This window comes from Chrysochloris asiatica, unplaced genomic scaffold (assembly GCF_000296735.1).
Source record: "Chrysochloris asiatica unplaced genomic scaffold, ChrAsi1.0 scaffold00118, whole genome shotgun sequence".
Classification (NCBI taxonomy): Eukaryota; Metazoa; Chordata; class Mammalia; order Afrosoricida; family Chrysochloridae; genus Chrysochloris; species Chrysochloris asiatica.
Window position 1 is genome coordinate 2,417,506 of NW_006408636.1, and position 21,961 is coordinate 2,439,466.

Here is a 21,961-nt window from a genome sequence, read left to right on the forward strand (position 1 = left end):
CTTCACACTGCTTGCCAACCAGGTCCCCAACTGGGTCCACAGAAGTCCACTGAACATTGTAAGGCTTAGCTTGCCGCTTCATTGCTGCTTTTACCCCACTTCCCCCCATCGGTGATGTGTGTGGTCACCAATCAGAGCGTGCATTTCCATTGAGTCTTAGTCTTGGAATGGGGATTGCGTTTAGAGGACCTGGCCACTTGCCTTGATGTTTCCTAGGGAAGTGATTTGTTCTTCTTGTAACAGTCCATCTGCCTCCATTTTTCCTGCAGGTCTTTCTTTCAAGAGGTATCTTTTATTCTTCTAGCCGCTCTAGGTTGGTCTGCTCATCCTTTCAAGTGAAGATTTCTCATCTCTGGAGATCTGGATGTGGTTCTGGTTTCTACCTATAGTTTTATGTATTGCAAAGTCTCCATAAGAAGCCTCGTTCACTGGGTCCAACTGATTTTTGACAAAGTGCCTAGGTATGTTAACATGGGGAGGAGATAGTCTTATTAACAGATGGTGCTGGCAGAACTGGAAAGCCATATGCAAAAGATTGAAACAAGACCTTTACCTCACACCCTATACAAAAAGCAACTCAGCATGGATTAAAGACCTAAATGTGAATCCCATAATTATCAAAGTCATCAATGTAAAAATAGGGACAAATGTGAGGGCTCTAATACAGTGAATACACAGACTACCAAACATTTTGAAAAGTACACAAATGAAAATAGACAAAATACAGTGGGGCATTCTAAAAATTAAAAACTTATGTACATCAAAAGACTTCACCAGAAGAGTAAAAAAAATTTCCACAGAATGGGAAAAAATATTTTGCAATGACACATCAAAGCAAAGATCAAAAAAGTAGAGGACAATAAATGCTGGCAAGGATGCAGAGAGCCTGGGACCGGGACCCTCCTATATTGGTGGGATTGCAAAATGGTCCAACCACTCTGGAAAGCAATATGGTGCTTCCTCAGAAGATTGGAAATAGAAATACTTTATGGCCCATCAATTCCTCTATTTGGTATTTACCCACAGGAAATACGAGCTATAACATGAGTAGATATATGCACATCAGTGTTGATAACAGCGCTATTTACAATAGCAAAAAGATGGAGACAGCCAAAGTGCCCATCAATTGAAGAATGGGTAAACTGTGGATCATACACACAATGGAATACTATACTACCTTGAAGAACAACAAGGAAGCTGCATAATTACTCAAGGGTGAACCTTGAGTACATTATGCTTAGTGAAATTAGTCACAAAAGGAGAAATACTGTATAGGACCATTGTTGTAAAAGAGTAAGAAAAAGAACCCACACTAATAGGGGAGAAAAAATTTCAAAACATAACATTTACTGATTACTAGGATGTATTGGATGAGAGGAGGGTAGCGAGGGAGGGGAAGATAGAGCACAGGGTAGGGAATAGACAGGATAGTTTGGTTGTGCAGGGCGGGGGGCAGGGTGACAATACACAAGAAGGGGGAGGAGAATGGAAGAACAAGGCTGATGGGAGAATAGTTAGACAGGTTCACATGGGGTAAGTGGGACAGAGGGATGATGTATGCACAACCTTGGAACAACGGCTCCAGGATACAGGGATGCATGGTTTGAAGGGGTAAAAGAAGGAAATGATGTTAAGAATCTTGGTTTCCCTTGCCTATCATTGTAAAATAGACACTTGGGGGGTGGGGGGAGCAATAGCCTGAGTCATCACTACAGAAAGCTTGTAAGTTCGTCTTCAGTTTCTTGTTGTTGTTGTTGTTAAGTGCCATCGAGTCGGTTCTGACCCATAGCGACCCAGTATAGGGTTTCCAAGGGGTGTAAATCTTTACGGGAGTAGAAAGCCTCATCTTTCTCCCGCGGAGCGGCTGGTAGTTTCGAACCGCTGACCTTAAGGTTCGCAGCCCGATTCGTAACCACTACGCTTACTGATTGAAATACCTTAAAGGGGGCTAGAAGTTGCTCAGTGAAGGAGTCTTCACATTGCACAAGACCATAGGTGCATGCCAGAACTCCATCCAGAACTGACTGAGGTAGGAAATTTTCACTCTAAAGGACGAGTAGACCAGCCTGAAGCGGCTAGAAGAATGGAGGAAACTCTATGAGAGAAAGACCGGCAGGAAAAATTGGAAGCAATAACGGCAGTCTGATTGATTACTACAAGAACAAGTAAGCTGTTCGCCCGGGAGATATCAAGGCAAGTGACTGGGGACTTCTCAGAGCAAACCCCCTTCTAAGACTGAGACTCAGGGGGAATACACAAGCAGGCATGTGGTCTGGCTGGTGCCCATGTTGGTCACTGATAAGGGGAAAAGGGGGTAAAAAGAGCATTGAAGTTGTGAGCTAAATCCGACCACATTCAATAGACCTCTGTGAACCCGAGTGGAGACCTGAATGGCCAGCAATATGGCAAGATCTGGGTACTTTTGGGCCCAATGGCAGTGACATGGCCACAGAGGACTAGAGCGGAGAGTGAAGCATCCAGCTGATATGAAATGAGGGGAGATGCACAAGAACACCCATACTTGCAGATAATACCCACTTAACTTGGCTTCAATGACTGAATGATCAGAACTCGACTAGAAGGAAAAACACGTAGGGTGAACAACAACAAAAAATGAGTAGCCTGGTACAATTGATTAACTTTACCTATACTTATGGATGTAGCAGCTCAAGAAAGGGAGCAAATCTGTACAGCGAAGATCACTCCCACCTCCTTGGTACGCAGGGTTGACAGGGATGGGCAACTAAGACATTCACTACCCAAAATGGGGGACCTATAAAAGCAAGAAGTGAGTGGCTTGCAAGCTTTCAAGAGGGAGCCTAGTTCCATCAAGAATGGATGTTGGGTTTTGTCAAATGCCTTTTCTGCATCAATTGATATGATCATGTGGTTCTATTCCCTTTTTAACATTTCATATGGTGGATTATGTTGATTGTTTTTCTAATATTGAATCATCGCCTGAATCCCACTTGGTCATGATGTATTATTTTTTAATACTTTTTGAATTTTATTGGCTAGGATTTAGTTGAAAATTTTTACATATATGTTCATGATGGATATTTATCTATAATTTTCTTTTTGTGATGTCCTTCCTTGGTTTTAGTGTGAGTTACACTTGCTGTATAAAATGCATTTGGTAGTTTTTCATCCTTTTTTATGCTCTGGAATAATGTGAAATAAAATTTGTGTCAGCTCTTCTCTGAATGTTTGGTAAAGTTCACCAGTGTCTGGACTTTTATTTTGTTGGAAGTTTTAAAATAACTTGATCAGTTTTTTTTAATTTTGTTATAGGTCTATTCAAGATTTCTACTTTACTTGATGTTAATTTATGTAGGTTGTGTTTTTCTTAAAGTTTATCCATTTCTTCTAGATTTTCTAATTTATTTGAGTACTATTCATAGTGTTTTGTTATTATCCTTTTTGTTTCTGTTGGTTCTGTTGTGACCAGTATAATTTTTTATGCGTGTTATTTGCATCTTCTCTTTTCTTTTGTTAGATTTGCCAATGGTTTGTCAATTTTATTAATCCTTTCAAAGAAGCAATTTCTTGTTTTTATTGATTCTTTCTATTGTTTTTCTGTTTTCTAATTCATTTATTTCTGCTCTAATTTTTCTTTCTTTTCAGGTTACTGTAGGCTTACTTTGCTGGTATTTTCCCAATTGATGGAGATTGTGGTTCTTCTTTTTGGATGTGCGTATTTATAGCTATAAATTGCTCTCTCAGCATTGCTTTTGCTGTGTCCCAAAGATTTTGATATGTTGTGTTTTCATTCTCACGTGATTCAAAGAATTTTTAAAATTTTGTTTTTGTTGGTTCTGTTGCCCAGTAGCTTTTAAGCAGGGTCTGTTTTCCATGTATTTGATTTTTTTCACTTGATCTTTCTATTGTTGATTTCTAATTTTATAGCATTGTGGTCTGAGATGATGGTTTGTAGTTTTATCATGTTTTTAGATTTATTGAGGCTTACTTTGTGGCCTAGCCTATGATCTATTCTGGAGAATGTTCCATGTGTACTGTAGAAGAATGTGTATTGTGCTATTTTTGGGTTGAGTGCTCATTATCTATGAGGCCAAGTTAATTGTGTTTAGAGCTCCTTTGTTTCTTTGTTAAGTTTCTTCCTAGTTCTGTCATTTTTCGAAAGTTGTATGTTAAAATCTCTTATTATTTTAGAGTTGTCTATTTCTTCAGTTCTATTAGGTTTGCTGTTCTGTGGGAGAAAGATGAGGCTTTCTGCTCCTGTAAATAGTTACAGTCTTGGAAACCCTGTACAGGGTTGCTATGAGTCGGAACTGACTCCACAGCACATAGCAACAACAACAGTTAGGTTTGATTTATGTATTTTGAGTGTCTTTCTTTGGGAGCATAGATAGTTATTGTGGTTTGTCATCTTGCTCAGTTGACCTTAGGTTGTTGTTGTCAGGTGCCATCGAGTTGGAACCGACTCATATCGACCCCATGCACAGCAGAACGAAACAATGTCCGATCCTGGGCCAACCTCACTACCGCTGCCACACTTGATGCCATCAATGATGCCACCTGACTGATCCATCTCGTTGGGGGTCTTCCTCTTTTTCTCTGACCCTCCATTTTACCGAGTATGACATTAGACTTGTGAATTTTATACTTTTTAAAACTTTTTCAAACTTGTGAACTGAGTGAAGGTTAACATTCAAGATCATCAGCTTTACTATATTCTTTGTTTCATCTCAATGACTACAGTCCCCTCCTTGCAACAAGTTGTCCTACTTACTCCCTGCGGATTCCCTTTTGCATCTTACATTTCAAAAATGAACAACCATAATTTTTTTATGTACACATTCAAAACTAAAAATGCATATTCATTTAAATGTTCTAAGAGCATATTCTGGTAGACAGCCTCCTGTCCCCAGGCACACAGCCTTAGTCCATGGGCCAAGAACCCATAGCTGCCCTATCTCTTCACACCATCATCTCTGCCGCTTTTCTAGGTAGGATCTTACACTTCACTCATGGTCTTCCCTCTTCCCCCATAATCTTCCCTCTTCACACCGTCACCTCTGCCACTTTTCTAGGTAGGATCTCACACTTCACTCATGGTCTTCCCTCTTCCCCCATACTCATGAGATAATGTCCTTCTTTGTCTCTTATACTGGTGTTTGCCTTAAAATCTATTTTATCAGAAATTAATATTGCCATTCTTGCTCATTTTTGATGGTGAGCTTGAAGATAAATCTCTCAATACTAGTAAGCTAGAGGAACAATCAGAAAAAAGAATGAAAAAATCTGAAGAAAGCCTAATATTCAGATTGGACAACATGATCAGAATTCCAGAATAGGAGGAGACAAAGAAAAGCACGGAAAAGATACTCGAAAAGTTGCTGGAAGAAAGTTACCCTGTAAGTTAGCTGTAGGGTTAGTGCTCGACCACAAGATCAGTTTGAACTACAAGGTCAATGGTTCAAACTCACCAGCCACTCCTCGGAAACCCTATACAGGGTCACTGTGAGTCGGAAATGACTTGATGGCACTTAACAATTCTTGCTCAGTTTTGATTGCCATTAGGTTGGTATATATTTTTCCATTCTTTCATTTTTAATCTATGTTTGCCTTTATGTGTAAATTGTGTCTCTTGTAAACAGCATATTGTAGAATCCTGTTTTCATATTCATTCTGCTATGCTGTTTCTGAGTGGTGCATTTAATCCATTGATATTCAGCATTGTTATTGTTAGTAGTAAATTGTTGCAGTCCTTTTGCTTTGTGTTATGTGGTGCTGCTGATTTCTTTGTTCCACATGTTTTCCTGTGCTGAGTTCATTTTTCATATTTGTTGGTGTGTTTTCTTGTCAATTTCGTCACAGTTTTAATGTTTACAAATCTTCATGGATTTTCCTTTTTTTAATTTCATGTGAAGGTATCTTAACTTTCTTTGAGGTTACTCTGTAATTTATTTATTAATTGTCTTTCCCATTTTAAAACAACCTGTTTTATCTTGAACTCTTGGCTTCCTCACCATTTGGAATTCTTAAACTATACTTTTTTCATTTTTTTGCTTTGTAGTTGTATTCATTATAAATTAATATCTCTAATTCCTTGTTTTCGGTCCTGTAGTTTTGTTTTACTTTGGATACTTCTGTATCTGGATTGAATTCTGGTAGTGCTGTCTGCTATTATTTATTCTCAGTCCAAAGGAACACCCTTTAGTGTGTTTTGTAAAGTTGGCTTGTTTTTAACAAAATTTCTGTTTATCTGGAAATGTTATAATTTCGGTCTCATGTTTGAGGGACAGTTTTGTTTTGTATATGATTCTTGGTTAGCAGTTTTGTTTTTCTTTTCCCTCCAAAATTTTGTATATGTCTCCCATTGCCGTCTTGCCTGCATGGTTTTTGCTGAGAAATCAAGGTCTTAATCTTATTGGTTTTCCTTTGTAGGTAACATTTCATTTTCCCAACCTGTTTAAGGATTCTTTTCTTGTCTTTTGTTTTGGAGTTTGATTATGGTACGTCTTGGTGATTTTCTTTTTGGGTCTTTCCTATTTGGAGTTCGTTCAACTTCTTGAATCTTCTTGTTCTATCATGACATTGGCATAATTTTCTTCCAGCAACTTTTCGAGTATCTTTTCTGTGTTTTTCTTTGTCTCCTCCTATTCTGAAATTCTGACCATGATGTACTATATGAATATTAGACTTTCTTCAGATTTTTCTTTCTTTTTTCTGATTGTTCTTCTAGCTTACTCTAGTATTGAGAGATTTATCTTCAAGCTCACTAATTCTGGGTACTATTGATTCATATCTACACCTTTGCTCTTTACAGTGTATTGTCAATTTCTGATATCTTAGTATAATCTTCTGGATTTTTGTTTTCAGTGTTTGTATTTTCTCCAATTCTTTATTTATTTTGTTTGATTGGTTCTGCATTGCTTTTCTGAATTCATCCTTGTTTTCCTTGGCTTTATGGTTGTTGTGAAGTGCTGCTGAATCGGTTCTGACTCATAGGAATCCTGTATAGGGTTTCCGAGGAGCAGTTGGTGAGCTTGAACTGCCACCCTGGCATCTCAAACTGACCTTTCAGTCCAGCAAGCACATTAACCCGCAGCGCCACACCTGGACAATCATTTGGAGGCACCTAAATATTCTCTTGAATTCTTTTTCAGGTAGTTCCAGTGCCTCTTTTTCCTCAAAAACATTTTCTATCTCTACCTCTTGGTCATTTGTTTGAGCTACTCTGTTTTGTTTTTTCATGTGAGCACAGATATCTGTGTGCTGCTTTTAAGACATTGTGATGTTGTATTTGTATTAAGTTGATTAGTGTATGTTGGTGTATTCTTAGGCACTCACCAACTGCTTCCTGGTATGTGTGATCAGGAGATGAGCTTGTGCACCATTCTCTGTTCACTCTTCATGTAGTTCAATTCAGGGTGGATTTGTTGTTGTTGTGAAGTGCCGTCGAGTTGATTCTGACCCATAGCTACCCTGTACAGGGTTTCCAAGTTGCAGCTGGTGAACTTGAACCGCCGACCTTGCAGTTTAAACAGCTTTGCTGTCTGGTGCATTAGCCCACAGCACCACACCAGGACTCCAGGGTAGATTTAGCTGATGTTAATTTTTGTTGTTGATCCAGTGTATAGCAGCTGATATTGACTCTAGCCCATCTGGTGGGGTTGTACAGGGTACTATAGCTGCAATTGCTTTCTCCTGTCTGGTGAAGCCACAAAGAAAACACACCCACAAGAGAGAAGGAAAACAACGAAACAAATCAGCAAACCACAGTGAAAAATAAAATAGTAACGAAGAAGAAAAAAGTTAATTGAAAACAAGCCACAGCTTTCTCTCCACCAGTAAACATTATGCCTACTGTGTCCAGTTACCAGCACAGATTACCAGTCTTTTTGTTTCCGTTGTTCTCTACCCCACACATCCATTAAATTGATTCTCCTTAGTAAGAGCTAGTCCAAGACTGCCCTGAGCTGATGTTGTGGATTTGGTGCACAGCTCCTCCTCACTAAAAAGCTACTGTCAACTTTGCTGTTCACCTTTCTGGCCTCCAAGTGCTTGGAATGTGGGAGCTACCTTTGGGGTGTATGCTGGTGGAGGCTGGTCTTGTTTCTGGTCGTTTGGGTAGTGTGGGGGAAAGAAAAAAAATCATACCTTTGTCACTGCACCACAAGTAGGTTTCTGTAACACGAGCATGTTTTCTTGTCTCTGAAGCTGCATAAAAGCTGCTCACAAACTTTCAAAATGGTTGCAACAGGTTGGGACAGCCACGACAGCTCAGCAGTCACCTTCTCTCTTGCTGTGTCTACTTAGCTCCCTTTCCCAGTAAGCACTCAGTCCACCTTTCTATCCCTTGATCTGATGTTCAGAGTTCTCAGACTCTCTTTTACATCTGTCTCACCCATTTTCCTGTATCCTTGTTGCAGAGGCTCTGCACAGCCTTTCTGCCTAGTATGCCATTTTTAAGAAGGTCACCTTTTAATAGCTCTGCAGTTACTATCTAGAGCCTGCTAGCTTGTGAGTGTTGTGTGAAGATTTCAGGTTTGAAAGAAACCCAAGTTTGAAGGCAGGAAAATGTCTATGGTATTTACTTTAGATATTTTTCTCATCATATTTTATCTCCACTAAATAGGGAAAAAGCTTTTTTGGAATTATAATTAGCTATGCTTGGGAAACCCTGTACAGGGTCGCTATGGGTCGGAACCGACTCGACGGCATTTAACAACAACAACAACATGCTTGTTACTTGATGTCTGTTGAACTAACACATTATTTTAACTACTTTGTTGTTGTTAAGTGCTGTAGAGTCAGTTCCGACCCATAGTGACCCTGTGTAGGGTTTCTGAGGAGTGGCTGGGTGAGCTTGAATTGCCAACCTTGTGGTTCAAACCTACTTTACAGTCCTGTGCATTAACCCACAACACCACACCAGGACTCCAACTATTTTGTAAAACCCTTAAAAAAAAAAAAAAAAAAAAAAGTGACATGGTCCCTACATAGGAAATGGTATTTGGGTGGAATGTTTATTATAAGCTTTAAAAACATTTTTTCTCACTCTTCTCAGTTTGCAGGCCTTTCAGATATAACCATCTCACAAGACATCCCAATAGAAGGAGAAATCACCATTCCTATGAGATCTCGTATTCGGGAATTTGACAGCTCCACATTAAATGAATCTGTTCAGAATACTATTGTAAGTTAGACTAATTGAGAGAACTTCTATTGAATATAATGGGAACAAATAAGCAATAGCACGTTGTAATATTTTTGTTTGGTTCACTGGTTTTCAGTACATTTTACTTATTATTTAAGATTTTTGATCAGAAAATAATCTGGTGCAGCCTTTCTGGAATGCAGTGTGGCTATAATGGGTGTTGTTGTTAAGTGCCGTCGAGTCAGTTCCTACCATAGCGACCCTGAACAGGGTTTCCGAGGCTGTAAATCTTTATGGGAGCAGAAAGCCTCATCTTTCTCTCACGGAGCAGCTAGTAGTCTTGAACTTCTGACCTTGCGGTTTGCAGCCCGATTCGTAACCACTATGCTACCAGAGCCCAGATAATGGGTGGTAGGAATGTTAAAATGTTCAAATATTTTTAAACCAATAATTCAGTTTCTCCATATATAGCATAAGGAAACATTTTTAAAATACTGAAAAATATTAATATACAATGCTGTTCATTGTAGCATTTTTTTTTTATATGTAATAGAAAGTTGGAAATAACACAAATGAAAAACAACAGAAGGAATATTGATTACATAAATTATGTTACATCTATGAGGTGGAATGTGAAATGACTATTAAAATCATGTTTACAAAGAATTTTAATGACGGGAATTTGTAGGTTAAAAAAAAGTAAGGAAAGTATCAGCTCAGCTGTATTTTGAAAATATAAAAGGTATATTTTATATTTGCATTACTGTTTCCTTCCTCAAATGCCATTATCTTTTTATCTAGCTTCTGGGATTCATTTGCCAGTTAAATGAGAATGTTAGAAATTAATTTATTTTATATATTAAAAAGAATGTTATAGATGGGGGATACAGGCTATTTTTCCCTGGGACCTCATCAAATATTAATTGGATTGTAGATAATTATGTTTTGCAGAGCAGCTTGTAGTACTGTTTTAGTTTCTTTAAACATATCGATATTATTAAGTGTGGTTGAGTCATTTCCTACTCATAGTGGGTTTCTGAGGCTGTATATCTTTTGTGAGAGCAGGAAGCCTTTACCTTTCTCCTGTGGAGTGGCTGGTGGGCTCGAACCACTGACCTTGTGTTTTGAAGTCCGTTACGTACTTTGCAGAGCCACTACTCTCCCGTCAATATATTGTTGTTGTTCTTAAGTGTTGTGGAGTTGGTTCTGACTCATAGTGATCCTGTATAGGGTTTCTGAGGAACAGCTGATGACTTTGAACTGCCAACCTTGTGGTTCAAACTGACTTTGCAGTCCAGCTCATTAACCCACAGGGCCACATGAGAAGTCCTTAGGAGGGCTATATTTCTCTTTTACAATGTTTTCAAAATCAAAACAGAGCTAATGGATGTGGGAAACTATTATCTCTGGTTTGTACAGTGGAGTTGATCTGGATTGTAACTCCATAAATTAAAGAGATTTTAGCAAGTTAAGTTGGGGCTTGGGGAGAGGGCTGCCTGACAACCTTCATAATCACAGTACAAAAAGTTGCTTATCTCTTTCAGATGCGTGATTTAAAAGCTGTTGGGAAAAAATTCATGCATGTTTTATATCCACGAAAAAGTAATACTCTTTTGAGAGATTGTAAGTATCTAAGGTTTTGGGGGATTTGTTTCTTCCTACTGTACCATATCAAAATAAAGCATTTAGTATATATATATAAATGAAATTTGGGGAAGAAATTAAAAAGTTAGACTGGAATTTCAAAGTGTGGAAGATTTTGTTTAAGATATTCTTCTCATTGATATCTATAAACTGTATACCCTTACCCGGAAAATGCTGTAAGAGACACTACAAGAAATTGTTCTGAAAGGTGTAATCATCGGGACTTTTTTAAAACCAAAGAGTTAATAATCTCACGGGGAAAGGCAAAATGTTCAAATTCACACTTAGAATAATTAATAGCTAATACCCATTGTTTTTGTTGTTAAGTGCGATCAAGTTGGTTCCAACTCCTAGTGACTCCGTGCAGGAGTTACTTGTGGTTAGCAGTCCAGTGCTTATCTTACAGCACCACACCAGGACTCCTAATACCCATTAAGAATGAACAAATTAATAGTACTTTTATTGACATTTCTGTTTCCAAACTATCATTTATTATGACTGCTTTCTTTATTAAAGAGCAGTTTTGTGATAAATTATGCTCTTATTTAGAACTTATTCTTAAAATTGTTAGACATCTTATTTTCAAGCAGTCTTGATTTTTTTTGTATACCTTTTATCAGAAAATTTTAATCAGTTATTTGAGACTAGTAAGGATTTTCATGAGTACACCTTCTATTTTGATAGCATTTCAGCTATAATGTAGAGATCTCAAATATGTGGCTAGTGTACCACCACTCCTTGTGGAGACTAGATGCAGTGTAGAATTTTTCTCAACATAGTGTACTATGGATTTGAGCTATTGGATGATTCAATACTGATTTTCTGCCCCTGGTATAGTGGAAAGAACATAGGTAAATCTGGGTTTGAATTGTGGGTTCATCACTTTCTAGCTGTGTAATCTTGGATAAAGCAGTATCTGAGATTCTTATTTCTTTGTTACGTGTAGCATGTACTTTGGTGAGGAGTCCCTGGGTTGTGTAAGTAGTTCAGCACTTAACTACAAGCCAAAAGATGAGTGGTTCAAACCCACTCAAAAGTACCTCGGAAGGTAGACCTGGTGGTCTGCTTTAAAAACCCTACAGAGAAGGTCTACCTTGTTGGTGAAGATTAGAGATAATAATGCATATATACAACAAAAAGCAGCATTTGACATTTAACATTATTCTGCTAGTCTAGTGTGACACTGTGGGATAAAGCAATGGACACAAGGTTGGTTTGAACCACAAGGTCAGTGGTTCGAACTCACCAGCCACTCCCTTGGAAATCCTGTACAGGATTGAATGAGCCAGAACCGACTCAATATCACTTAACAACAACAACAACATTATTATTCTGGTACTTCCCCCCCCCCCCCAATACATTTTATCTTAAACCATACAACAACCTTGTGAAGTAGAAAATATTATTCCTGTTTCACAGGTGAGGAAAATGAATCTCAGAGAAACTGACTGTTTTGCTAAGACCACACAGGCAGGGTTAGAACCCAGTATTCAAATTCAGTGCCCCCCCCCCCCTTTTTTTCATTAATTTAAAAATTTTTGTGGGAAGGTTATGCACAAAAACACTCAGGAGTATATAATAATGTAAACGACCAAAGGGGACATTCTACAAGCCTGCCTCCTGGCTGACAGCACCCAGTCCCTCTTTTTCCGTGAGTCCAGAGTCCTCAGCTGCTCCCTCTCTTTATGTCCTCATTTCTGCCTCCATCTCTGGTGTTGCTGCTTTTCTGGATAGGGTCCCATATTCTACTTGTGCTTTTCTCCCTAGGTCCTCTATTTCTGGACTGTCAGATTAACTACTCCCCTGTTTTTGTTACAAAACTTCTACCTTTACAATTGTAACAGTTGCAGTTAGTCAAGATAACAATTACTATTGAATCATAAGAATCTTATCACCATATCATTTTACCAGACCCATCTAGACGAGGTGAAAACTATGCAATGGGGACTCTACCCCCCCTCCCCCTTAAGCTAAACTCCCTCTTGAAAACTTGTCAGTTACTCTGTGCCTTTATTGCCCTCTCATTTTAGGTAGCCAATGTCTAAGTTGCCTGTCCCTATTGTCCCAGTATATAGAGGGGATAGCATTGGTACTTGATGTGAAGACTCCTCTCTCAGTTGGTGTTTTGAGCTACTACATCCATAAGTATAGGTCAAGTTCATCAAATTGTAGCAATATACACTCCTTTCCTTTATAAAAAACAATGGTTTAAAAACATTTTTTTTTTAATCTTCCGCTAATTGAGTTCTAAGGAGCTCTGGTAGTGTAGTGGTTACGAATAGGGCTGCTAACCTCAAGGTCAGCAGTTCGAAACTGCCAGCTAGAAAAATGAGGCTTTCTGCTCCCATAAAGATTTACAGCCTCAGAAACCCTGTACAGGGTCACTATGAGTTGGAACCGACTCCATGGCACATAACCACCAACCACCACCCCTTCCATTGAATCAGGGCTACCACCCAAGTAAGAGTGTTGCATACCATCCCAATCCCCTTACAATTGAGTGACTGATCACATCAGATCACATCATTAGGGATGGTTGCATCATTATATAATTGTCAAATTACATCATTGCATAACTGTCAAACTACTGACAATTGTGGCCCAGCCAAGCTTACAGAGTTGATAAGTTAAGAAAAGACATCTAGTAAGAATGACAGTTTTATTAGAGTGACAGGATTATGACTTTTTATCTCTTTCAAACTTTCTGCTGTGGTTTTCCAGATTACTTCTTGTTGTTAGGTGCCATCTAGTCAGTTCTAACTCATCATGACCCTAAGCAGAATAAAATGAAACACTGCCTGGTCCTGTGCCATGATCACATGGTTGTTACATTTGAGACCATTGCTGCTGTCACTGTGCCAATCCTCTTTAGGGGTCTTCCTCTTTTTCACTGACAATAGTAAGCACTTCTCCAGAGACTGGCCTCTCCAGATAACATGTCTGAAGTATGAGAGATAAAGTCTAGCCTTCCAAGTAGCATTCTGGCTATACACCTCCAACACAGATTTGTTTGTTCTTCTGGCTTTCTATGGTATTTTCAATATTCTTTCACAGGACCATAATTCAAATGCATCAGTTCTTCTATGGTCTTCCTTACTTATTGTCCAACTTTCACATACATATAAGGCTATTGAAAATACCATGGCTTGGGTCAGACACACCTTAATCCTCAAACTGACATTTTTGCTTGTGAACACTTCAAAGAAGTCTTGTGTAGCAGATTTGCCTAAGGCAGTACGTTGTTTGATTTCTTGACTGCTACTTCCGTGAGTATTGATAGTGGATCCAAGTAAAATGAAGTCTTTGACAACTTTGATGTTTTCTTCATCTATGAAGATCTTATTTATTCATCCAGTGGTGAGGATTTTTGTTTTCTTTACATTGAGGTGCTACCCATACTGAAGGGTATTGTGGTCTATGATCTTCATGAGCAAGTATGTCCTCTTCATTTTCATCAAGCAAGGTTTTATCATCTGTATATCATAGGTTATTAATGAGTCTTCCTCCAGCCCTGATGCCAGGTTCTTCTTCATATAATCCAGCTTCAAGGATTATTTTTGTGGCACACAGATTGAATAAGTGCATTGAAAGAATACAACCCTGGCACACACCTTTCCTTATTTTAAACCATTCTGTATCCCCTTTTTCTCTTTGAATGACTGTCTCTTTTATCTTTTCTTTCTTTCTTTATTTTAATGCTTTATTGTGAATTATGTGATAGTTTACATGGGAGGACACGAGCTTCACATTGATCCCGTTGTATATAATTTCCATGCCATGGTTACAATCCCTTCCATGCATCATGGATCAACCAAAGGGTATACCCTGCAAGCATGCCCCCCTGTCGTCCGCACACCGCCCCACTCTCTCTCCAGATCTAAAGTCTCCAGCAGCTCCGTCTCCCCACGTTATCGTCTCTGCCTCCATCCCTGGCATCATTACTTCTCTGGGTAGGGTTCCGTTCTCTGCTCTTCTCCTCTGGTGGTCCCAGGGACCTCCGCTCCTAGACTGCAAGGTTAATCACTCCCCTCCCTTTGCCCCAAAATGTCTACCTTTACATTTCCAGCCCTTATAATTAGTCCTGATAAGAATTATTCGCTATTGTATCACAAAAGACCTATCTGCATCTCCTTTCATCAGCCCTGCCTAGGCAGAATGGATACTACTCAGTGGAGATTCTACCTTGCTCCATACCCTCTGGATCTAGGTTCCCTCTTGAAAGTTTTTAAGCCAGTCGCTTCTTGCCTCTGTAGCCCCTCCCCCCCTCCCCACCCCCATTCTGGGTAGCCAATATCCAAGTTGCCCATCCCTGTCCTCTCTGTGTGTGGAGGAGGTGGGAATGATCCTCGCTGTGAAGATTTGTTCACTCTTTTGAGCTATTGCTTCCATAGGTGTGTGTCAAGTTCATCAAATTGTATCAGATTACTCTTTTTTCCCTCTTCTTTCTTCTTCTGTTTGAGCTCTGATCATCCAGCCATTGAAGCCAGGTCAAGTGGGTATTATCTGCAAGTGTGGATGTACTTATGCATGTGCCCTCTCTTCTTATCAGCTGGATGCTTCACTCTCCACTCTAGTCGTCTGTGGCTATGTGAATTGACTGTCTCTTGGTCTATGGAAAGGTTCCCCTTGAGCACAGTTAAGTGTTCTGGAGGACCCATTCTTCGAAATGCTGTTCATAGCTTGTCGTGATCCACCTAGTCAAAAGCCTTTGTATCGTCAATAAAGCACAGATAAAGGTTCTGTTGTACATAGGGTTGCTATGAGTGGGTACTGACTCAATGGCACCTAACAACAACAACAACAACAACAACAATAACAACAAACATCTTTCTGGTATTCTCTGCTTTCAGCCAAAATCCATATGGTATCAGCATTGATATCCCTCATTCCACGGCCTCGTGTAAATCTGGCTTCAACCTCTGGCAGTTCTATGTCAGTGTATTGTTGGCAACTGTTTTTTAATTATCTTCAGCAAAATTTTACTTGCATGTGATATTAGTGATATTGACTGATGATTTCTGTATTCCATTGGATCACCTCTCTGGAATGGGCACAAATATGGTTCTCTTGCAATCCATTGGCCAAATAGCTATCTTCCAAATTTCTTGGAATAAATGAGTGAATGCCACCATTGCCTCATCAGTGTGTTGAAAGTGTGTTGAAAGAGTTCCATCAACTCCCAGAGCCTTGTTCTTTGCCAATGCCTTCAATGCACCTTGGCCTTCTTTCTTCAGCATAATTGGTTCTTGATCAGATGCTGCCTCTTGAAATGGTTGAACATCGACCATTTCTTTTTGGAAGAGTGACTCTGTGTTTTCCTTTCATGTTCTTTTTTGTTTTTTTAATTATTTTATTGTGAATTGAGTAAAGGTTTACAGAGCAGATCATCAGTTTTACATTCAACAAATCATTCATTATGTGGTTGCAAACCCGTCCATGCACCAACAGTTAACAGCATTTCCCTCTATTCACTTTAACCACCGCATTCCTACCTGTGTCTCCTGCTACCCCCATCTTTCCTCTGCCAACCTTCCTCCAGTTGTACATTACCTGCCCCATCACCCATGTCAACACATGTCTACCCTCTAGCATATGTATCATTTCTTCCCCCCCCAAACCATCATAGACTGTTTCTTTTATCAAGAAATCCCTCCTCTTTTTTTCCCCCTTGATGTACAAAAATAATAATAATAATAATAACCATGCAGGGATATATAATCATTTAAATATTCAAAGGCCACATTCTGCAAGTCTGCCTCCTGGCCGCCAGCACACAGCCTTTCTCTTTCCATGAGTCTAGAGTCCTCAGCTGCTCAGTCTGTCCATGCCATTACCTCTGCCTCCATCTCTGGTGTAACCACTTCTCTAGTTAGGGTCGCATGTTCAGCTCATGCTCTTCTCTCTTGATGGTCCTAGGGTCCTCTGTTCCTGGAATATAAGATTAACTACTCCCCACTTTTTGTTACATATATTTTACCTTTATGGTTGTGACAGTCGCAATGAGGTATGATAACTACTCAATATTGAATCAAATGAATCCTATCCCCATCTTTTTTCACCGGTCTCAACTAGACAAGAGGAAAACTATTCAATGGGGTTTCTACCTTCCTCCACATACTCTGAAATGAAACATCCTCTTGAAAACTTGTAAGCCAGCCACTTCATGCCTTTATAGCCCTCTTCCCCTCCCCACCCCCCCCATTTTAGGTAGGTAATGACTAAGTTGCCCATCCCTATCAACCCTGCATACAGAGAGGATAGGATTGATCCTTGATGTGAAGACTCCTTCCTTCTCGGTTGGTATTTTGAGCTACTATATCCATAGGTATAGGTCATGTTAAGCAAATTGTAGCAGTTTACGCTGGTTTCCTTTACCACATTTCTTTATCTTCTTATAGTCAAGTTCTGATCATCAAGCCATCGGAGCTAGGACAAATGGGTACTGTCTGAAAGTTTGGGTGTTGTGCCTCCCTTCATATCAGCTGGACAGTTTACTCTCAACTGTAGCCCTTCATCCTTCCATCTTAATTTGGATTCTCTCTGCATCATTCAATCCTTTTTCCCATAGAATCCTTTAATATTTCAAGTTGAGGCTGAATTTTTTCTTCAGTTCTTTCAGCTTGAGAAATGCCGGTCATGTCCTTCCCTTTTGTTTTTCTAACTCCAGGTCTTTGCATATTTCATTATAATACTTGACTTTGTCTTCCTAGTTGTTCTTTGAATTTTTGTGTTCAGCTCTTTTACTTCCTTAATTCTTCCATTTGGGTTAACATCTCTATGATGGAGAGTAAGTTTCAGAGTCTCTTCTGACATCTATTTTGGTCTTTTCTTTCTTTGTCTTCTTAATTACCTTTTGCTTTCTTCCTGTCTTATTTCTTGACTCTCTGGTCATGAATCAGATTGATTCTTGTAGTAATCTCTAAATTCAGGTGGGATGTATTCAAGGTCATATTTCGATTCTTGTGGACTTGTTTTAATTTTCTTCAATTCCAGCCTGAACTTGAATATGAGCAGTTGCTGGCCTGTTCCACCTTCTGCCCCTGGCCTTGTTTTGGCTGAAGATATGAAGCTTTTCTACTGTCTCTTCCCACTGATGTAATGAATTTAATTCCTGAGTATTCATTTGTTGTTGAGGTCTGTGTGCATTATCTTCTTTTATGTTTCTTAAAAAAGGTACTTGCAATGAGTAAGTCATTATTCTTGAATATTCTTTTATAGGATCTCCAGCATGATTTCTGTCACCAAGGCCATATTTTCCAGCTATTGATCCTTTGTTTCTTTGTTTCCAACCTTCACATTCTAATCTCCAATAATTGTCAGTACATCTTGATTGCATGCTTCATCAGTTTTTCACTGAAGAAGTTAGTAGAATTCTTCAATTTCATCCTCACTGATGAATTAATAGTAATATTAATTTGTCTTCCTTATAGGTATATGAGTTATTATCCTATCACTGACAGCATTGTACTTCAGGATGGATTTTTTAAGTGTTCTCTTTGATGATGAATGCAATGCCAGTCCTCTTGAATTTGTCATTTTTGCCATAGTAAGCCATACAATTGTCAGAGCAGTTCACTAATGCCTAGGGTATCTATTTTTTTGCATTGCATTCAATTTTTGACAGCTTCCAATTTTCCTAGGCTCATACTTTGTACATTTCATGTTCCAATTATTATTTACTTGTTGTTAAGTGCTGTCGAGTTGGTTCCGACTCATAGTGACCCTGTATAAGGTTTACAAGGAGTGTCTGGTGGGTTTGAACTGCCAACATTGAGATTAGCACTCCAATGCTTATCCTATGTTTTTGTTGTTAAGAGCCATCAAGTCAATTCCAACCCATATCAACCCTGTGTAGGGTTTTCAAGGAGCAGCTAGTGAGCTTGAACCACCAACCTTGCAGTTCAAATGACTTTGTAGTCTGACACATTAACCTACAGCACCACACCAGGACTCCAGTGCTCATCCTGTAGTGCCATTTGATGACACTTAACAACCTACAACTTTGCCTAAGAGAACTACACATACATACCTACTTCTGTTGTATTTTTTAAAGTTATCTAAGCAAATAATGTGGCACTAAAGGATAAGCACTATAGTAGAGATACAATAGAAGTAGGCATGTAGTTGTAGTTCTCATAGGCAAAGCTGTAGGTTAAGTGTCATCAAGTCTGCTCTGACTCATAGCAACCCTCATAGGGTTTCTAAGGAGCAGCTGTTCTGTTTGAAATGCTGATCTTGTGGTTAGCATTCCAGTGCTTATCCTACAGTGCCACATAAAGTTAACCCACTGCCATGAAGTTGATTCATACTCTGAGAGACTCTATAGGTCAGAGTAGAACTGCTCTTTAGGGTTTCTGAGACTAAATCTTGCAGGGAGCAGTTTCATCTTTCTCCTGAGGAGTGGCTAGTGGGTTTGAATTACCCCACCTATGGTTAGAAACCCAATGCTTAATCCAGGGCTCCTTGAGATTAAAGTTAGGTGTGTGACATGTACCATTTTTAGAAGGTAATTATATTCTAAGCTGTGTGTTAGTAAACTAATGGCATATTAATCACTCAACTATTGATTGAGAGGCATTACTGATGTTGGCATAACTGAATTTGTTTTTTATTTTTTTAAAAATCTCATCTATGTTGTCTGTTAACGTTGAACTGTATGAAATTACCATTATTGGGCTATTTTTTTTTTAATTTTATGAGAATAACTATACCACGTTGATTCAATGTAACAATTACAGAAGTATGGTAGAGTAGAAAGAACTAAGGCATTTAAGGAGTCAAAAGATACAAGTTCTAGTCACAGTTCCATTCTGGTGTATATTTCCTTGGGCTAGTCATTTCACTCTAGGCTTCATTTTCATATTCATGAAATACATATAAAACTTGCCTCATCTATTGTAGTCTCAGATTGGCAAAATGACTTTGTTTTCTTGAGCAAATGGAGGCATGGCACCTAGATCTTTGTCTCTTTTTCCATTTGTCTTAGCTACAGCATGCTGTAATGTGATTGAATAGATCAGGGGTTGGCATTTAAGCAAATAAAACCTCTGTTGTTGTTAAGTACCCTTGAGTAGGTTCTAACTCATCTAGTATATTCTAGTTGGGTAGTGGAGAGGGAAGTAGAGGGATAAGAGAAGTAGGAAGGGTGGCCTGGATTGCTAGATCCTTGATCTAAATTCCAAGTGTGGAAGAAGTAGATGTTGGAATAAAGGAGAGAACACTACATACTTTTTTCCCTTAGAAATCTTCTGTTTTTTCTTGCCTTGCAGGGGATTTATGGGGCCCTTTGTTCCTTTGTGTGATACTCGCATTGTAAGTACTTGCATTCCCTTTATTTCTCATTTAAGGAAGACTAGACCTTTTGTAGAATTTCAAAATCAAGGGAAATTTTAACCAAATATTTCATTTAGTACTTTTATGATATATTGTACTCCTTATGTATTTCATTTGAAAAAGTTAGGAATGCCTTTAGGTTAGTTCAAAAATTGATAATTTAAAGATGTTTACCAATGACTTCTTAGTTCGTTTTAGTCATTTTTACTCAGGAAACATTTATTTTGTTTCTTACACCTTACCTATCATGAAACTAAATGAATTTAATATCTATAAGGTTACATACCATTTGCTTGCAAACAATTATTTGAAATCTTAATAAAAATAGGAATTGTCAGAAGAACAATTTAGAGATAAAGAAGTGGTAGAGTTAAATACAAAATTATATTTCAAAATGTTATACTTTCTATATATGAGGGGGCTTCAAACAGTTAGTGTATACAATTTATTATTATTTAATTCCATTTTCCATGGACTTTTTGAAGCCCCCACATGTGAGAAGAGGGGAAGACAAAAGGAGAACAAATTTCCACTGGAGAGGGAACATAACTTCAATAATATGTGGCACCAACCATTGCTCCCTCAGCCCTCTTACTCAGCTGGATTCGACAGTTTGTTGCAATGTCCCCACACATGACTCAGCACATTCACGGTTATGTTCTTTTTTTAAGGGAAGTTAACAGGATCCTAAATTAGGATATTTCCAGAAATTAGAATATATATTCATTCAGCAGCTGACAAATGCCCATAGGACACATGACTCCACCATAAGCCTCATCCTGAAGGCATTCAACTTTAACTCCATGGGTCAGCAAATCTAGCTCCCCCACATAAGTGCCTAGAGGCTCCCCAATTTACAGGTGAGCCTCCTGCCCAAAATCACTTAGTTTTATTTGCTCCATGGGCTGAGAAGCCCGCTGATCTGTATTGTTCTTTGATTCTTGGCTCTGCTGCCGCTACTCCTCTGCCACTCCTCTGTGTAACAGATTTCTGTCCCTGGGTCAAGGAGATTCATTGCACAGGGATCTTGGGGTCTAAAGGATGTGCTCCACTCCTGGCTCTTCTTTTGACGTTAGTGAGATTCCCCTTCTGCTTCTGAAATGGTTCATTTTATACCCATGCTGCAGTTTCAAGTTTTTACAATTACAGTTAACTCCACAGTTTATAGTTTACAAGTTACAATTTACAGTTTAAAATTACAGTTCAACTCCACAGCTGAACCATGTCCTATTAGTACCTTCTCCCACTTTCTCTTACTTAGATCAGCAGGACAGAAATGCTGTTTGGTAGGAGTAACAACAGACTATGGCTAGAAGAGACATTAGAAAATCCACTACACTACAATAACTGCTGGTAAAGTGGAAAACATACTGCACTAGGATTTATTTGCGAGTTATTGTCCTTACTGCTGCCAGGTAGCTACTTGATTCTGGTTGCTAATAACCAAAGTTTGTATAATGACTTTTCTCAGTTTGCAGAAAACTGTTAAGTATCTTCTCTTTCTTGATCCTCCCAATAAGAAGTTTATATGAAGGTACTTCAAAAAGTTTGTGAACAATGGAATTAAAAGATAATGGAATTTTTCCATGAACTTTTTCAGTCCTCTTCCTACTATTTTCCTGTTTTGACAAATTCAGATTCAAAGAGGTTGAAGAGTTAACCAAGATCACATAATTAGTGGTAGACGTTAGATTTAGCCTTAGGTTTTACAACATCTCTTCTCACCTTACCTGCTGCATCTCCTTTTCCATATATATATAAAAAGAAAATGGTTGAGGTGGTCTATCCAGGTCTAGCCTTTTAAAAGGGGGCTTCAAAAGTCTGTGGGAAATGGAATTAAAAGATAATGGAATTTTTCCA

At 38.7% G+C, this 21,961-nt stretch overlaps 1 protein-coding gene across 2 annotated transcripts in view; it reads left to right on the forward strand.

Moving 5' to 3' along the window:
* Positions 1 to 21,961, forward strand: part of LOC102819158 (protein YIPF6-like) — an 80,411-nt gene that overhangs the window by 17,715 nt on the left and 40,735 nt on the right. The window contains exons 2-4 of one of the 2 annotated variants that reach the window (XM_006868501.1): positions 9,035 to 9,163; positions 10,669 to 10,747; positions 20,038 to 20,080. In XM_006868501.1, coding sequence (XP_006868563.1) covers positions 9,035 to 9,163; positions 10,669 to 10,747; positions 20,038 to 20,080 — 251 coding nt within the window. The remainder of the gene's footprint in view (positions 1 to 9,034; positions 9,164 to 10,668; positions 10,748 to 20,037; positions 20,081 to 21,961) is intronic. The other variant, XM_006868502.1, reaches the window with a different exon arrangement.